The sequence below is a fragment of the Sorex fumeus genome, unplaced genomic scaffold (assembly GCF_029834395.1).
Source record: "Sorex fumeus unplaced genomic scaffold, SorFum_2.1 ptg000063l, whole genome shotgun sequence".
Taxonomy (NCBI): domain Eukaryota; kingdom Metazoa; phylum Chordata; class Mammalia; order Eulipotyphla; family Soricidae; genus Sorex; species Sorex fumeus.
The window spans coordinates 79,752,057-79,769,739 of NW_026606120.1; the positions used below are offsets into that span (position 1 = coordinate 79,752,057).

The following is a 17,683-nucleotide window of genomic DNA, read 5'->3' on the forward strand; positions in this document are numbered from 1 at the left end:
GTGGGGTCTGTTCCTTCGCTCCATGGGGTGAGGGTAGGCCGGTCTGGCCTGGATGCCTGGGGCTGCTGTGCTGTCAGGCCTGATCCTTGCACTGTCCTGGACTGCCAGGAAGTCAATGACCTCATCCCCTTCTGTCCTGTGGGTGGGTGTGGGGGCTCCCGGGATGGAAGTGTGGGGACTGAGTTCCCAAACAGGAAGACTTGGCATGGTGACCTTATCACCTTCCTCCCACGGCAAGCCCGCAGTGCCTCCTGAGCCTGTGTCCCAGGCCCGTCACCCGGAGGCTCAGGAAGCAGGCCCAGAGCATCCTTCCATGATGAAGCCGCCGAGGAAGGGAGGGGCTCACAGAGCTCTACTTGCTGAACTGGGACAACTCTTGGGGACACAGGCCGAGAGGTGACCTAAGCTCCAGTTCCTTCCACCTTTAACAGCTCCAAGCAGGGGCCAGAGAGATAGTACAGGGGTTAAGGTGCTTGCCTTACATGTGGCATCCCATGTAGTCTCCTGAGCATTGCCAGGTGTGACCCCTGAATTACATGGGGTGTGGACCAAAAACCAAAATGAAACAAAGCGAAAGGCCTCTCCGCCCGTTTTCAGCCATGTTCTCAGGGCTCCCCTGCCGTAGCCAAGAGCAGGCAGAGGAAAATGCTTTATCCACTGTTCTTAGCCCCCTCTCACCATGGCCTGGCGCCTTCCTTCAAATCCATCCCTTGTGCCGCCTCCTCCAGAAAGCCTTCCTGCCCCCTCCTGTTGAGTGCCTTCCTGGGCACCAAGCCTGGTGTCAGGCGCATCCCCTTGGCCTTGGGCATCATCCCCTGGTAAGCCTCGAAGTGAACCCCAATGCTCGATGGCAAATCAATTAGCTGGAACCTGGCAGGGAACTATGGGGCTTGTCAAAGCGCTCAGGGAAACCGTCTGCGTTTATGACTCAGTGAGGCCCGGAGGCATGCAGATGGGGAAATATCCACTAATGTTTTCTGCAGATAATTTGGAGAGTCGCTCCTAGCAGGCTGCATCTCCTCTCTGGGCTGTGGGAGGGAACCTGTCACGAAGCCCCATAAATTGCGGCCGGCTCCTCTCTGTGCGCCCTTCACGGGGCACCTGGTGCGGGGCCGGCCCCTCGGAGCCTGCGTTTCCCATCATCCCCTTGCAGCCCCCTTTGAGGGATATGACCTAGAGGTGGTGCCATGTGATTTGGGACTCAGCTTTGGAGGCGACTCACCATCCACCCCTGCTCTGGTCACACTTGTGAACCCGTGTGCAGTGTGGGGCACATTTGGGGGAAGACATGGGAACCCCCCACCCAGCACCCTGGAGTACTAGCCCACTTCTCTCTCTCCTGCCACCCCTCCCTGCCACCGCGGCACCGCCCCCCCCCCCCCACCCCAATTCATTTTGTTCTTATTCACTTCAACTGGGAGCTTGACTCCGTGTGGAAATTCTCCATCTAACCCACGCAAAGGAGCAAGCAGCCTGGGGTGGGGGTGGGGAGGCTCAATCAAGCCTTGCAGTATGTTCCAGAGACACTCCCGGCTTTGAGGGGGGCGAGGGGACAACAAGTGTCCAAGCACATCCATCTGCAGCTGAGCCCCAGTGGGGCCGGGCAGCAAGTTACTGCTGGGTGGAGCACCCCACTCTGCCCTGCACCCCCTTCCACCATGGCTATGGACCCTCACACCCTGCTTCAGCAGAATCTTAACTGCGTGTGGCCTAAGGGGACTCCATTTATAGAAAGGCAGGCACCAGCCCTGCCTGCTCTCGCCCTCGCCCTCAAAGCGTTAAGGTAAAATGAGTTTTTAACTGTGGACACGGGGACATGGGCTCTCCCCAGAACCAATCACCCTACCCCCAGGCAAGAATCCTAGACACAGTCAGGTCAGGTGTCCGGATGTGAGATGGGGAGCTTGAAGAAGCCAACTGCCTCCTTGCTCCAGGGTCCCTGTGCCCGGCTGTGTCTGCTCAGGGGTGTGGGGATGGGATGGCAGAAACATCTCATTCGAGGTCAGATGACAGACGGCTCAACCATGACTTTTGACTCTAGTGGCACCAAGTCTAACTACCAGGCATCAGAATGGCTAGCGAGGCTTTGTCCAATGCAGTCACTTTTCAATACCAGTGGCCCCCTCCACGCTGAATCCCTCTCCACGCCAAGACCATGCTGATTCATTCGGTCCTGGGTGGGAGCCCCAAAATGTCCTTCCCCCCACTAAGTTTTTAATTAAATCACTTTGAGGTAGACAGTTACAAAGTTGTCCATGATTGGGTTTCATTCATACAGTGTTCCAACACCCGTCCCTTGCCCAGTGCACATTTCCCACCACTGATGTCCCCAGTTTCCCTCCTTCCACCCCCCACTTCCAGTCTGCCTCTATGGCAGACCCCCCCGCCCCCCCCCCCCCCCCGCCGCTTCTCTCTCTCTGGGCATTATGGTTTGCGGTACAGGTACTGACAGTTTATCATGTATATCCCTTTATCTACTTTCAGCACTCGGTTCTTGTCCAGAGTGATCATTTCCAACTGTCAAGAATGTCCCTTTCTAACAAGATCCCAGCGCCTGCCACTGCCTGGGTGCCTCCCATCTGTGAGAACTTCTGCTCCAAGCTGATGGCTGATAAGTGGTCCTCTAAGCATGAATAGCCAGGAGTGAGCCCTGAGCACTATCGGATGAGGCCCCAAACCACCTAAACTAAAAAAGCTAAACTTCCAGGTTATGTGGTTTTTGCTACACTTGAATAAAACGTAATACCTGGCCTCCGGGAGGCTTTTTTTCTCGCTCTCCTTCCTCCCCTCCATTTATGCCGCTGCTGCCATGTACACACTCCTGCCTGAGGGCACTCACCTGGAGCCACACCCTCACTTTGGTGGTGCTTGCTTACACACACCTGGCAGTTTGGTGTGTGTGTAAACGCTTGTAGCATGAGGCTTACAGACTGCATGGCGGCCGGGCTCATACAGCAGAGTTGCCAGGATTTGCTACTTGCATTATGTAGAACACCCAGGATTTGAACTCATGACCTTACGTTTGCAAGGTAAATGATCTAAGTCACTGAGTTTATTCCTCAGCAAAGGTTTTGGTGGTGCTGGGGATCAAACCCAGTTCTCATGCATGTAATACATGCTCTTTGCCACTGTGCTCATTCCCTAGCCCCACCTGAATGTATTATTTTGGTTTGGGGCTGGCCCCAGCTATGTTCGGGAACCATATGGTATCAGGACTAAAACCCAAGGCCGTACACATGCAAGACAAGTGCTCTGCTCTGAGTCACAGTCCCAGCCTATATTTGGTCTAATTTAATTTGTGTGTGTGTGTGTGTGTGTGTGTGTGTGTGTGTGGTGCTGAGGATTGAATTCAGATCTAATATATGCAAAACATGCACTTGACCATTGAGATAAATTCCAGCCATGTACCAGCATTTTAAAGGAAAAACAAACCAAATGGTGCAACTTAATAACAGTTTTGATTATAGAAGTTTTTTTTTTCAAGGATCCAAAAACAGTCCTCAAGTGACCCAGGGGCCTATCCGGTGATTCCCAGGAAACCAGGTTAGTCAGTGCAAGGGCTCTGCAGTGCCAACAAACACTCAGGTGAGCCCAGTGATGTTTAGGGCTTCCAGGGCTACACCTGGCAGAGCTCAGTGCTGGGGACCAAATCAGGGTCAGCCATAAGAAGACAAATGCCTCACCCCTGTACTAGCTCTTGAGCAATTATGCAAGAGTTTTGAGTTCATGATGTTATAATCAAAGATGAGCAAAATAAAACTCTAATGGGAGGTGTCTGGGGAGATAGAACAGTGGGTAGGGTGCTTGCTTTGCATGCATTCAATGTGGGTTCAATCCGGGTACCCAATATGGTTCCCCAAGCCCACCAAGAGTGATTCCTGAGCATAGCCAGGTGTAGCCCCAAAACCAAAATAAAAATCTAATAAGAACCTGTGCCACCATAAATGAGTTGGCTGACCAGTTGAGACTCAGTGAAAATTGGATGAGCGGAACTCAGTTTTAGGGTTCCAGAGACCTATTTTCTCTGAAAGGGAGTGAACAGCACTGATGATGGCTGAGATCATGGGTCCAGATGAGACAAACTTTGGGAGCTGGGGGTTGGGCTCATATATGGGGGGGGGCATGCCAGGCAGGTTTGGAAGGTCTCTCCACTAATGAGCAAAGTGTGTATCACACGCTCGACCTTGGTGTTTTGGGAGCAGTTGCTGTGGTTATTATTCTTGGAGAACCTCCCCCAAGTCCCGGGTGACACGGCTTTCTGAGACTGTGTTTGTCGTCAGCTTTCGCAACTGGTGGGTCAGCACCCAGGTCTGACCCATGTGGGCCCTCATCAGTTCTGTTCTCTCATGCATACACGTGGTCCTGGGGTGCCACACTTTCTCCCTGGTGTCCGCTGGGTGCCTGGAAGGTGGCTCTTCTTGGTCTCAAGTGTCTTCTCCGCACTTCTCTGGCATCCGGTTCTGTGAGGCCTAACCCCTCATTGGCCATATATGACGTGAGCACTGAAGTCCAGAGTGCTGGTGTGGCTTCCTCTGGGTGAGATGCTGACTTGGTGGGGGGGGGGAATGCTAAGATCTAGCTCCATATCTCAGTCAAAGTCGGGTGCTTTTGGGCAGGGGGAGCTGGAGGCTGCCTCTGGCCATGTGAGTATAAGCTACCGGGCAGAGGTGCCATTAGTGAGTCAGTTCTACAAACATCACAGCATGACAGGGAAGTATGGCAGGGAAGTGCTCAGATCCAGTGGGCATGCCTGGGGGCCAAAGCGATAGTACAGTGAGTAAGGGACTTGCCTTGCACACAGCTGGTCTGGGTTCGACATCCCATATGGTCCCCCGAACACTGCTAGGAGTGATCCCTGAGCACCACTGGCTGTGGCGCCCAAACAAGAACCAGTGGGCATTGCCTGGGCTGCCTGATATCTGGGAGGTGGGCACGGTGGGCAGGGGTGTTCCAGGGAAGCTGGTCTCCTCTGGACATATCCTTCCAAGGGCCACTGCTGACGCTGCATTTCCTGTAAAAATCCATTCTCTGACATGCTTCCTGGAATCTGTCAGCACCCACAGGCCCCCAACCTCCTGAGATGTGGGGCCCTCATTGTATTGCCTCTGAGTCTGCAAGGCGATGGCTGATCAAGCTGCGACTCTGAGGACAGACAGACTCCCAACACCAACTTCCTTTCTGAGGGAGCCCTTTTTCCTGCCTCTCTTCCACTTGCTGCTTCCTGGGCACTGTGGCTGTTCCGTCCTGGTCTCGGCTGCATGTTCAGTTTCCGTTCAGAAGGGAATTTCGTTCTTTGGTCCAGCAGCCTGAGGATTTTTGGAAGAATAGCCACAGATCCACCCAGACTTGTACCTGTGCCATCTTGCCTTTTGTCGAGAAGCTTGGCTGTCTCACGGCTCAGGGGATGCCACCTTTGAAGGATGGTTTTTTTTATTAGCTGTCACACCAGAATCCTGCAGGTTTAAAGTGATGTGCTTCACAGGAGGATGAGTCAGAATTTCTTTATTATTGTTTCTCTGTTTGGTGCTCCTGTAAGGATTGGGCCCCACCCAGGACCTCACAGTGCTTTAGCCGTGAAGGTCCCCCACTCCGGGCTGCAGTGCCCAGGTAGTCTCCAACTGGGCTGTGGGCACCAGGATACCATCAGCAGAGCTGCAAGCATCATTCTGCCATGTAGCGTGGGCCTGGGGCTTAGACTTGGCTCACCAGCCTCACGCTGAGCTATCCGGACACCCCAATCACTTTTTCTAGTGATTATTAGAATCACTATGGGAGGTGAGTGGTGTATAATCTTAAAGATAATGGTAAGAAGTAGTTATTTTCATTTGATAAATTTTTGTGGCTTATTTGATGCAGGACACTAGGTTAACACTAGCCTGGGGAAATGAACCATGAGCCACAAAGTCAAGCCATGCCTGTGAATCAGAAATTCCTAATAGTGGGGCTGGAGTGATAGTACAGTGGGGAGGATGCTTGCCTTGCATGCAGCTGACCTGGGTTCGATCCCTGGCATCCCCGAGCACCGTCAGGAGTAATTACTGCGTGCAGAGCCAGGAGTAATCCCTGAGCATCGCCAGGTATGACCCAAAAAGCCAAAAAATATTTCCTAGTTAGGCACATGAGAGAAACAAAAAGAAACGGGTGAAACTCATTTTAGTAATGTATCTACTATACCCAAATGTTTGTCATCTCAATATGAAATGTATCTGAAGTGGTGATATGGTCCAATCCTTTCTCGGTAGCCTCACTTTGGGTATGACTGAAACACTTCGAGTCCATGCACATTGGAAGTGACTGCTGGCCACCCACAGCTGGGCCATGACATCCGTACTGACAAGGCAGCTCTGAATAGAAGGGTATTAGCCTGTGCATTAGGCTATTCAAGACTGTTATCTTGAATAGGATAACGCCTTCTCTCAGGCCCACCTGAGTAGAAAAAACTCTTCACAGCAGTGGAAACATAACCCAGCGCCCTGGAATATTCATTCACCAGAAGCCAAAAGAGCCCCCAGGGGCCAAAGTAATGGTCTCAGACTTGGGGTACTAGTCCTACATCCCATGGACCCTCTTTGAATCTCCTGCGCCATGTGTGGGTCAGTCCCGAGCACAGAGCCAGAAATAGCTGGTCTGGCCCCCAAAGGAAAACAAAAACACACAGTAGGTGTGTTGAGAATGTTTATTCACCTTGAAGCCATTTCCTAGAGTTATCTGATGTATAAGTTCTCTGAGACTGATTAAAAAAACAAACTGGAGGTGTCACAAACAAATTGTGGTGTTGGTGTTGGGCGACACAGTTGGGTTGTGTTGTACTAGAGGGCCTCACACTTGGCGGTGGTCCTGAGGGGGGGGGGTCACACCCAGCTGTGCTGGGGGTCACTCTGGGTAATGTGGGAATCTAACTCGTGACCTCATACCTCTGCCACTGAGCCCCGTCTCCAGGGCCCGAGACCCTGGCCTTATTTTCCTTTGCTATTCAACCAAGACAGCGTCAGTAAAGTAGGGCAGCGGACTGGTCAGACACGGTGACCTTCATGTGTCCACTTCAGCCAGAGCAGCTTCCTGCTTTTATCCCCGACAGCTGCTGGTCAAGTCTTTGCCCCCCTCCAGGGCTCCAATTTAGTAAGAGGCCTCGTCTGAGGAGTGAGTCCAACTGTCTCCCCAGCCCACTAGCCCAGGCCTTGGCCATCTGTGCCTCAGGAAGGGCCGTCTACACACCTGGCCGGCAGGCGCAGGGCCCAGCCGCTTACCCGGAACTGCTGGTGCTTCTGGAAGAACTCGGTCATGTTGAAGTCATCTGGGTTGATGAGCAGGCCTTGCTTACACATCTCACAGGTCTTCACGGAGCCCAGGTCTGCTCCTGAAACCAGAGAGACAACTCTGTGGGTCCGGGGCTTCTCCGTGACAACCCTTGGGGTGTTGGTGTGTTGCCATCGGGGAGGGAGCTCTGTGTGTCTGTGTAGTGACTTCTGGGTTGTAAAAACCATTTATGTTTTTCTGATGCCAGGCATCAAACCCAGGGTCTCACTCAGACAAGGCACGGGCTCTGCCACAGAGCCTTATTCCCAGCCCGTCAGTGGCCTTCTTTTTTATTTTTATGATTTTATTAAAAAGAATGTTTTTGAGGGGGGTGGGAGGAGTGTGCCTGTTAATGTTCAGGGCTTACTCCTTGCTCTTCCATCAGGATTTACTCCTGGCAGTACTTGGAGAACAACATGGGATGCCGGGGATCGAACCCAGGTCAGGTGCATGCAAGGCCAGCAACTAACCCACTCTACTATCTCTCCAGCAAACTCCGCCCCCCGCCCTGAGTTTGTTTTTGGCTTACACTCGGTGGTGATTGGGGGTTCCTCCTATCCCAGTGCTCGTGGTCACTCTAGCCCAGTGAGCTCACTCTCTGGCTGGCGACCTTCTTTTCAAAGCCAACCATCTTCTGGGAAATGACCTTGACTCTGAAACCTGAACCGGTTCCTTGGCACTCCATTTCATTGTTATGTAAACTTCCTATAGAACCCGTGACTGTGGGAGCAGGTCCTGCGCTCTGTTTCAGTATAAACAACACACCCCGATGCCTACATCCAAATCACCAGCCGGAGAGGCCCCGCGTCCCTGGACAGGTGTCTGCCCGTTGCCAATTGGACAGAGGTTTTCTGTCCACCTACCAGCTCTAAGCCAAGAAAGTGGGGGCAGGGGTAGGCTGTGATGGCACAAGTTGCCCTGACACTGTGGCTCTAGAGTGGCCCTCCCTGCGTCAGAGGAGCCTGGGAACATGAGAAAGTCCAGGCTGTCGACGCGACCAGGCCACCTTGCATGCGAGTAGACTCTTTCTGGGAAAAGAAACAACAGACGCTTCCTTTGTGACTATTCTATTTTGAAAACGAGCCTCTAGATCAGCGTTTTTTTCCCTTCTGCTTTTCCTGTGCCCAGAAGTGGCTGGGCCGTCTGTGGCTATGCATGTGAGCAAACCTTGCAGCCGGCACCTTCCCCTGTAGACGCGGGGGCTGCTTGGTGGCAGAGGATGGCATTTCGGCTGTGCATTTGGAAACACAGGATCCATCCATAATCTGAGATGGGGCTGGTGCAGTTTTCAGAGCCCAGTGCTACCCACTTTTCCCCACCGGAGCTATGAAAAAAAAAAAACAATGAAGCATTTCAAAGGGGTCTGGAGGCTTGCTTGCTTGTTTGTTCCTTAGCATCTCACCGCCAGGCCTTAGGCTGGGAGGGTCTCACAGAACTCCAACCCTTGCTTGTGTGCTCATATAAACAGGGACGAGCTGGCATTTACCAGCAGTTATTAGCAGCACTTTCACCACACATTTCATGGGTGATTTTTTTTTTCCTCCCTGTGCTAGATGTTTAATTGGCCCAAATTTCTAGTAAGATAAAGCATTGCCTGGCAGAGTCATTAGCGGTGATGACAGCCAGCATTTTCTTTGCTCTCTGAAGGCCTGAGTGTTCTGGGGTGGGTTGGGGGCGGTGCATCCAGGCTCCGGTGTGGGTGTGGGGGGCCCTTGGCAGCAATGATGACTGGGGGGAAGAAGTAGGAAGAGGGGGAAGAATGGGATCTGGCTCGGGGCTAAAGCACTTGGAGAGGGCTGGGTCCGAGACAGCAGTTTGCTCTTTGCCTGGATGTCTGCAGTGCCCTGTCTCTCATTCCTAAAGCTATGGGCTTTGTTTGTTTGCTTGGTTCTAACCCTCCTCCCCCCAATACCTGAGGCTTTACACAGGGAAGTCAAGTGCTCTAGCTCTCGGCTCCAACTCTGGCCACCCAAAACCATCTTTTAAAGGAATCTCCTGCTCTGCTGAGAAAACCAGGGTCGGCCTGGTAAGGAGGCTCCCAACAGGGAGGATGGGCGTCCCCCCAGGCACGAAGGCAGCTCTGGGGTGGCTTATCCCAGTGGGGCCTGGGAGCCAGGCGGCCCCTCCCCTCGTGGCCCTCCTGCACAGAGGCAGCTTTGCTCTGTGTCGTGGGTGACCCCCCCCACCCAGCCATCCCCCGCAAGAGAAAGGAAGCAGAACAGCATGGCCAGCATCCTTGGTTTGATCACTGAGCACCCTGGTCTCCTTTCTCCTGGGAGGTCAATGTGGCTTCTCCAGCCTGGGTAGAGATTAGCTGTCTTTGATTTGGGGACCTTCTCTCAGTGTTTGGGATGAAAATAAGCCCCTCCCCTCCCCTAATCTGCACAGAGCGGACTCGTGTGGGGGCTGTGGGCAAGCGAGCTCGGGAGGAGGGTCTGCGGCTGTCGACTGCCGGGCCCAGCCCACCCTCGCTCCCGTCTCCACCTACCTGATGTTATTTTCACTTTGAGCCACGTTTTCAGGCACTCTTGGTGGACAAACTGCAGGCTTCCCACACAGGCGCATGGCTCCAGGAGGGGGTTGGCCGGGGACCCTCCGGGGATCTGGCAGATGCGGCACAAGTCTCCCTCCTCTTCCGAGTCCTCCTCCAGGAGACTAAGGGACAAGCAAGCCCCGGGACCGGGAGTCACACAGTGCTCCTGGGCATGTTGGGGGAAGGTCTGGTGGCCTCCCCGCCATTCTCCCAGGGCTCCCCTACCCCCACCCCGCTGCTCCCTTGGACCCTCTCGATCCTCCTTGGGTGGCTACTGCCCCTGCCACCCCATTCTTCCATAAGGCTCCTTCCCCGACAACCCGCACGGCACCCACAGATGGAGGGCAGGGCCTCTGCAGGGACAGTGGGACCCTCCCCCTTGCTGCCCCCACCCCTGCAGAAGGTGTCGACACTGTGATGATGGGTGCGTGGTCAGAGGCCTGCCCCCGAAACCGCGTGATGTGAGCACACAAATGACTTAGCCTTCCCACGCCCCACCGTTGTCCTCGGCGTGCCCACGGAGATGCTCACCCTTCTGAACTGCCCACTCGAAGGGGCCACGGACAGGCCAGAGGCGAGGCCTGAGGTGAACCTGCTCACGCACTGTGGTTTGCGCCAGGGTCACGCGGGGGATTGACACAGATGCCTTGAAGCAGAGGCTGGTTGTGATGCGTGATGAAGTATGGGCCCAAGCTCACCCATCGCTTCACGCTTACCGGCAGGTGACGTCGGCGTTTTAGGATGTACCCTCTGCCTGGGAGCCCACGGGGACGGGGCGGGGGAGAATGTGCGTGAAAGTCTTCATGTGGAGTAAGTGGGGAGGGAAGGACAGTAGGTGGATCTGGAGGAGGGAGGGTTTTAAGAAGCCCCGAGGATGTTTTTGGTTCTTTTGTTTCTCTTCTGGGTCCCACGCAGGGTGCTCAGCGGCTATTCTGGGCTCAGTGCTTGGGCGTCACTGCTGACGGATGCTCAGGGAACAGAACCTGGACCTCCTAACGCAGAGCAGCGGCTCCCGCCTGTTGAGCCATCTCCCCGGTCCTATTTTTGGTGCTTTCGTATTGTCAAGGGATGAGGAAATGTCTGGTCAAGGAAAGGGAACTCAGGAGAGGAGGAAGTTTCTGAGGCTCCTTTAGAGACCTGCCTCTGAGGAAAGGAAGTTGGAGGAAAAGGGGCGGAAGCGGCTGTCTTTTCTCTGTCAGGGGTGCAAACCCAGGGAGAGCTAATGCCATGCTTGCCCCTCTCTCTGTGGGATGTGAACACCTTCCAGAACAATCTAGAGAGTTCATTTAACCGCAATGAGGGTTCATTTATTTAACTGCTTTCAACTGCAGTGAAAGTCCCAGCTAACTAACACTTAGGTGCAAGAACCAAAGACTCTTTGGGAACCGAGTGGAGAGGGAGGTTTTAGACACTCAGTATGAGAACTGCACATGTTATGATAATGTAGAAGGTTAGGGAGAAACACAAAGACCAAGATGACAGAATAGAAAGCTGAGGTCAGCTTAGTTTATCATTATATGACAGAGGGGGGAAGGCTCTGGGGGCTGCCGGGAAGAAACCTGGGAACACAGGCTGTTTGTAGGTGTCCTTCGTACCCCTGAGATCGCACTGTTTTATACTTTATTTTTTTTTTAGTTTTAATGTTTATTATTATATTTTTTTGCTTTTTTGGTCACACCCAATGATGCTCAGGGGTTACTCCTGGGTCTACACTCAGGAATTACTCCTGGCTGGGCTTGGGGGACCCTATGGGATGCCAGGGATCGGACCCGGGTTGGCCGTGTGCAAAGCAAACACCACCCGCTGTACTATCACTTCCTCCCCACTGCTCTATACTTTAACTCCAAACTGTAGTTGATACGGAGTTCCAAGTTTCCAAAGTAAAATTGCAGAGATTTTAGAAGGAAATAGCAAGACTCTTACAATCATCCCAGGTTGTCTTGAGACAGATACAAATTACACAATCCATAAAGAAAGTGGATGCATGTGAAGGCATTCAAAGCCAAGAGTTTATTTTCATTAGAAGCCATCAAGAAAGAGAAAGACAAACTACAAATTGGGAAATGAGAGTTCACACGACTGTCAAAGGTTTAGATTAGAAGCCAGAGTATATAAATGGCTCTTAAAATAAAGGGGAAATGTTCGAGAAGAAAAATGAGCAAAAGATCTAAGCATTTTGCAGGAAAGGAAACACAGATGGTCATTTAACATTTAAAAGAGCACATAAAATGCCCAACCTCATTAACAGTCATGAAAATGCAAATTCAAGTCACAATTTCATTTTGCTCCCATCAGACTGGCAAAAATGTGAAAAGCCAATCAACGCAAGTGCTGGCAAAGGTGCATGGCAGGGCATCTCCGAGGAGAGGATAAATTGGAAATCTTCAGTGGGCTGCTGCCCCACGCCAGCAATCCCTAGATAAATATCCCAGAAGAACTCTTCCCAAGCACACCAAGGGACATTTACAGGAGAGTTCATAAGCTATGGCTTGCAGGAAGCAGCAAAGAACCCAAGTGTCCATTGGCAGGAAAAATGACTAAATTGTGGCACATTCCTATGATGAAATGCTTTGTAGCAGAGAAAGTGAATTAATTGAAGCCATATATATCAACAAGCTTGCATCTTTCTAAAGATGAAAGGGGAATAGGGAGAAACAAGTTTATTTTTCTGGGGGGGGGGGTGGCGTTTGGGCTCTCCATTCAGGAATTACTCCTGGCAGTGCTTGGGGGCCATACGGGATGCCTGGCATCTGTGGTTGGCCACGTGCAAGGCAAGCTCCCCACCCACTGTACCATCTCTTCACCTCCAGGGAAAATCAAGTTGGAGATCAGAGGTCCCATACCTACTGAGTTTGAAAAAGAATTGTATCATTTCTATAAACTAAAAAAAATTAAGACATATTTAGGAATACATAGCTACAAATGATGACACCTAAAACAAAATCCCTCTAACAGTAACATAAGGCAAAAGAATTATAGACAAGTGTAAGAAAGATATGGGGAAGAGGGTTTTGAGGGGTTTGTAAGGGTGGGGGAGAGGGAAGGGCGATAAGAATAGGGTGATTGAACGATGCCTGGGGTTTCAGTAATATTCTCTTAGTTGGAAGGTGGGCACAGGGATGCTTTGATTTTGTCATATTTTTTAACTCTGTAGTGTGTATGTATGTTATGTACTATTATATATAATCACTCGTATCACTTGTCATCCCGTTAATCTTCGAGTTGCTCAAGCAGGTGCCAGTAACATTTCCATTTGTCCCTGTCTTGTGCTAATGTAGCCCAATGGCATCTGCTGGCTCCAGGAACACGAAGAGCCTCAAACCATTTGTTCAGGGTTTTGACGGAGAAGTCTGGCCATCTCGTAGGTGGGCAGTCACACGTCCTTTTGACGTTCTGTGGAATCCAGTCGGTAATGGCTCTAGTCCAGCGGTCGTCTCTAAATCGCATTATATGTCCGGCCCATCTGATTTTTGATGCCTTGGCAAATGAGACAGTGTCCCTGATTCTTGATCGTCGATAGACAATATATAATATTATTATATATTACTATTTGCTGTATCACTGTCATTTCATTGTTGTCAATTTACTCAAGCGGGCGCCAGTAATGTCTCTATTCCTCTGAGCCCTGAGATTTTAGCAGCCTCTCCTTACTCATCTTTTCCAATGACTGGAGTCTCTTTCAGGGTCAGGGGAATGAGACTTGTTATAGTTACTGGTTTTGGCATATCAAATACACCACGGGGAACTTGCCAGGCTCTGCCCGTGCGGGCAGGATACTCTTGGTGTCTTGCTGGGCTCTCCGAGAGGCATATATATATATATATTTCTCTCTATGATTTGTTGCCTACTGTCTGAACCCCATCAAACATGGTGTGGTAATTATAGAAAATGGAAGTAGCTTATGATGTGTCCAGAAAGTGGCCTGGAGTGTGGCAGCAGTTGGGTAGTGGAGGTTGGCTGCCGGGGCTGGGTCCCTTGGGGTGGAAAGGGCTCTCATCTGCCCCCCTCTAGCCCCCCGAGTGAAAACAGCCTGGATATATATTAAAGGAACCAATGAAAATGTTTTAGTATAAGTGGCATTGGGAAATGGGCTTGAAATATTAAAATAAAGAAAGCATATTATAATACATGAACCATGGGCTGGAGAGATAGTATGGTGCGTAAGGCATTTGTCTTGCATGTGGCTGACTGGAATTTATCCCCAGAACCACAAATGGTCCCTGGGGGCCAGCTAAATGTAAGCTCTGAGCACTGCTGAGTGTGCCCCCAAACCAAAACTGTAAACCCTAACCAAAGAGCCAAATACATGACATGAACCAATGTTTTCTAAAAATTTCATTTCTATGTAAAAGTAAAAATCTGGAAAAAAAAATTTTAAAGCAGAGCTGAACTCTATAGTGATAGAGCTATAGATAAATTTCTTTTCAGTGTATGTTTAGTATTTTCTAAGGTGAATCTTTTTGACATAATAAGAAAAGCATAAGTTCATTAGATACAGAAAAGAGAGAGTTTTGATAAACAGTGTACAAATAAGAACGGTTAATGCATTGCCAGTTGCTAATAGCTTTTTAAAAGGCACCATTTTTAGTACTATTCCAGACTCCTGGAAAGTGGATCTAAAGTTGTATTTTGGCATTGGAGAGAATGGGAAACTTTGAGGCCTTTTTGTCCTTAATGATGGGTTTGGCTTGGGGCACTTGTTCCATGTGGGAAATAAAGATGTGCTAAAGATTCATTTATTCCTGTAACTGGACAAAACACAGGTAAGAGCACAGATGTCTTCCATATTTCTATTTCCCCTTTCTTTTTGCAGTTCCAATTACTTGTCACAGAATTTTCAGAAATTACAAAGAATTACCAACAGGCTAATAGGTAGCCGGAGTTCAGAGGCTGCCAGCTTCCCGGCAGCCAAGGTGAAAGGTGAGAGACCCCCCTCCCCCCACTACACACACACACACACACACACACACACACACACACACACACACAGTGACCTGGTGGGTTTCACACAGTGTTTGGTGGCAGCTTAGAAAGTATCCAGTTTCACAGCTGCTAAATAGCCCAAGAAGCTCCCCCAAGAAATGTATCAAATAAAGGGGTGTTTGGGGGGGTAGATCTTATTTTTCGCTCCCATCATGCATGAAGCAGAACACCACAGCCTCTTGAGAGCCCAGTAACTGGATTTGTGTCTTGTCCCTGAGGGAGAGTGGGTGAATGTCATGTGTTTATTCTCTGGATACAGAGCAACTTTTCCATTAAAAAAAAAAAGAGGAGGAGGAGGAGGAGGAGGAAGAAGAAGAAGAGGAAGAAGAAGAAGGAGAAGGAGAAGGAGGAGAAGGGAGAAGGGAGAAGGGTGAAGGGAGAAGGTGGGAGAGGAGGAGGAAGAGGAGGAGGAGGAGGAGTGGGGAGGAGGAGGGGGTGGAGAGAGAGAGGGAGAGGGAGAGGGAGGAGGAGGAGGAGGAGGAGGAGGAGGAGGAAGAAGGAGGAGGAGGAAGGAAGAATAATCTTGGCTCCCAGCTTCCAAGAGTGGGCCAACGCTGTACAACAAGCAGAAACTCTTGGCACGATATAACTTGCCTTTCCCAAAGTTCGGGTATTCAAGGGAAGCACACTATCCCAAAGAAATTCAATAGATCCTAAAGAAATTCAACAGGAACCCCGAACACAACCTTTTTTTTTTTTTTCCCAGAGACTGCCTTTGTTTTTGGACCATACTTGGCAGCTCTCGGGGCTTATTCCTGGCTCTGCTCTCAGGGATCATGCCTGGCAATGCTCAGGTACCATGTGTGGTGCCAGGGTGGTACCAGGGATCAAACCCAGGTCAGTTGTGTGCAAGTAAATGCCTTACCTGTTGTACTACTCCTGCCCTTGAGAGAGTGCTCTTTACTTATTTTTAATTTTTTTGTTTTTGATTTCTTTAGATGACAATTTTATTTATTTATTTTTTAGAGTACCACAAAGCCATTCTTGATTGGATTTCAGTCATACAGTCTTCCAACACCCACCCCTGCACCAGTGTACATTTCCCAGCACCAGTGTCCCCTGCCTGCCTGCCTCTTTGGTGGGCATATTTTCTCTCTCTCTCTCTCTCTCTCTCTCGTGTTTTTTTTTAAAGAGACAAACCCAGACATTTTCCTCCCTATCAGCTGTCAGAAAAGATTTCAAGGAGGGAGCTTATCCTTGGTTTACTCAAAAGAACCTGCTAATAAAGCGTCACTTATTTCCACATCTGAGAAATGGAATGAAACAGGGATACCCAGAGTGATGAACATTCCTTACCTTTCCTGCAGCTTCTTGAGTTTCTCGGGGTCTCCCTTTGTCTCAGGGTCTCCCTTTTCCTCTCCCAAGTCAGAGGCTGTTGCTCTGTTCCTATAATCATTTTGATCTGGGAAGTCTGACACCGCAAAGAAGGTAAAAGGGACATTTTCTTGCAGGGATGCAGGGACTTGCAAGTGGTCTTGCAAGTTCATCCTTGCTGGTGAGGAGCTGGTGGGCTCCAAGGAAAAGCATCCTTGAGGGTCGAGTGCAAGTTCTTCTGCATGGAGCGGAGCTTCCCTGGGCGGGCTGGTTAAAGCGGTGTCACCTGCTCTCCCGACATCTTGTTCTTGCATGCCATTTGCTGTAAAATAGCTTTGGTTTCCAATACCAGCCAACAGATTCCTGTGTCTAATGGGACACAGTGGCCGATGCATAAAATCCCTCGAGTTGACCTCTGAGCCGGATCTGTGAGCTGAGGTTGGCGCCAAGTCGACTGGCATAACGTGGCTCAGAGCAGAAGGCACAAACGAGCCCGGAGTAGGATAAGTGGAATTCAGGGATACTCTTGGAGCTGTTGGTCCCAAAAGAAAATAGTCCAGGGAGCTGCTGAAGCTGTTTAAGCAGGTGTGCCAGGACCCTCGGTAGCCCCGGGTGCCGGGCCTCTCTCCCCGAGAGGCAGTGTTCCAAGACGTGCTTTCAGCATGGAGGTTATTGTCGAGATTGCGGTGAGCTGTGGTGTGAGGGTTCTGCTCATGTTCGCCATCACTGCTGTCATCCTCCTTAGCAATGTCCCCCTTGGGCAGTGCAGGGTCTCTGACGGGGCTCTGCCCAGGGGAAGGCTGCCGTGCCTTTGACTCCCCTGCAGTGCTCACTCTTGTCTGGCCACGGCTGAACTCGCTTCTTGCTGGACTCTTCCTGCGAGTTTCAGGGTTTTTATCAAAAGGCTTAGTTTTGCTCAGAGCGGCTGAGGCACCAAGAAATCGGCTTTTCTTCTGACGGGAATGAGAGTGGGACGAGCACATGCGGGCCAGCAGGAGTTCTTCCTCGATGTGGGTTTCCTCTTCGGTTTCGTTGCCGTCTCCTCCAGGGGTCGAAGTCAGGATGGAACGAAAATCTTTATCTCGGAATCTAAACGGTGAGTTCCTAGGCCCTTCCAAGGTGGTGGCGGAGATGAGCCGTGACCCCAGAGGGTTGCTTGGGCCCTGGAAGGACTGGACCAACGGTGGGTGGAGCTCACTGTGGGGAAGAAGTTTAGGGTCTCCTCTTTTGCTTCTCTTGAGGGTACTCTCAGTCGTTGCCAGCTTCTGCGAGTAGGGGACTAAGTTTCTTCTCTCTCGCATTGGCCTCTTTAGCTTCATGTCCCCTGCCCAGAGTAGGCCTTCCTGTTGGACGGTTTGTTCTGTGGTGAAAAAAGACACAGCCGTCATTCTCCCCCCACAGGGAGTGACCCTTGAAGTCAGCCACGGGCCCTAGAGGACAGAAGCAGGGGAGGTCAGAGGCCTGGACACATGTGTGCAGGGCTGACTGGGCCTCTTCACTTTTGGCTTTTTTCCCCCATTTGTTTGTTTGTTTGTTTGTTTTGTTTTTTTGGGTGAT

At 50.9% G+C, this 17,683-nt stretch overlaps 1 protein-coding gene across 1 annotated transcript in view; it reads right to left on the reverse strand.

The window, feature by feature from the left end:
- Positions 1–17,683, reverse strand: part of MARCHF10 (membrane associated ring-CH-type finger 10) — a 74,950-nt gene that overhangs the window by 7,242 nt on the left and 50,025 nt on the right. Inside the window, exons 5-7 of the mRNA XM_056126577.1 lie at positions 16,109–17,486; positions 9,785–9,951; positions 7,248–7,357 (exon numbers count right to left, since the gene is read on the reverse strand). Coding sequence (XP_055982552.1) covers positions 7,248–7,357; positions 9,785–9,951; positions 16,109–17,486 — 1,655 coding nt within the window. The remainder of the gene's footprint in view (positions 1–7,247; positions 7,358–9,784; positions 9,952–16,108; positions 17,487–17,683) is intronic.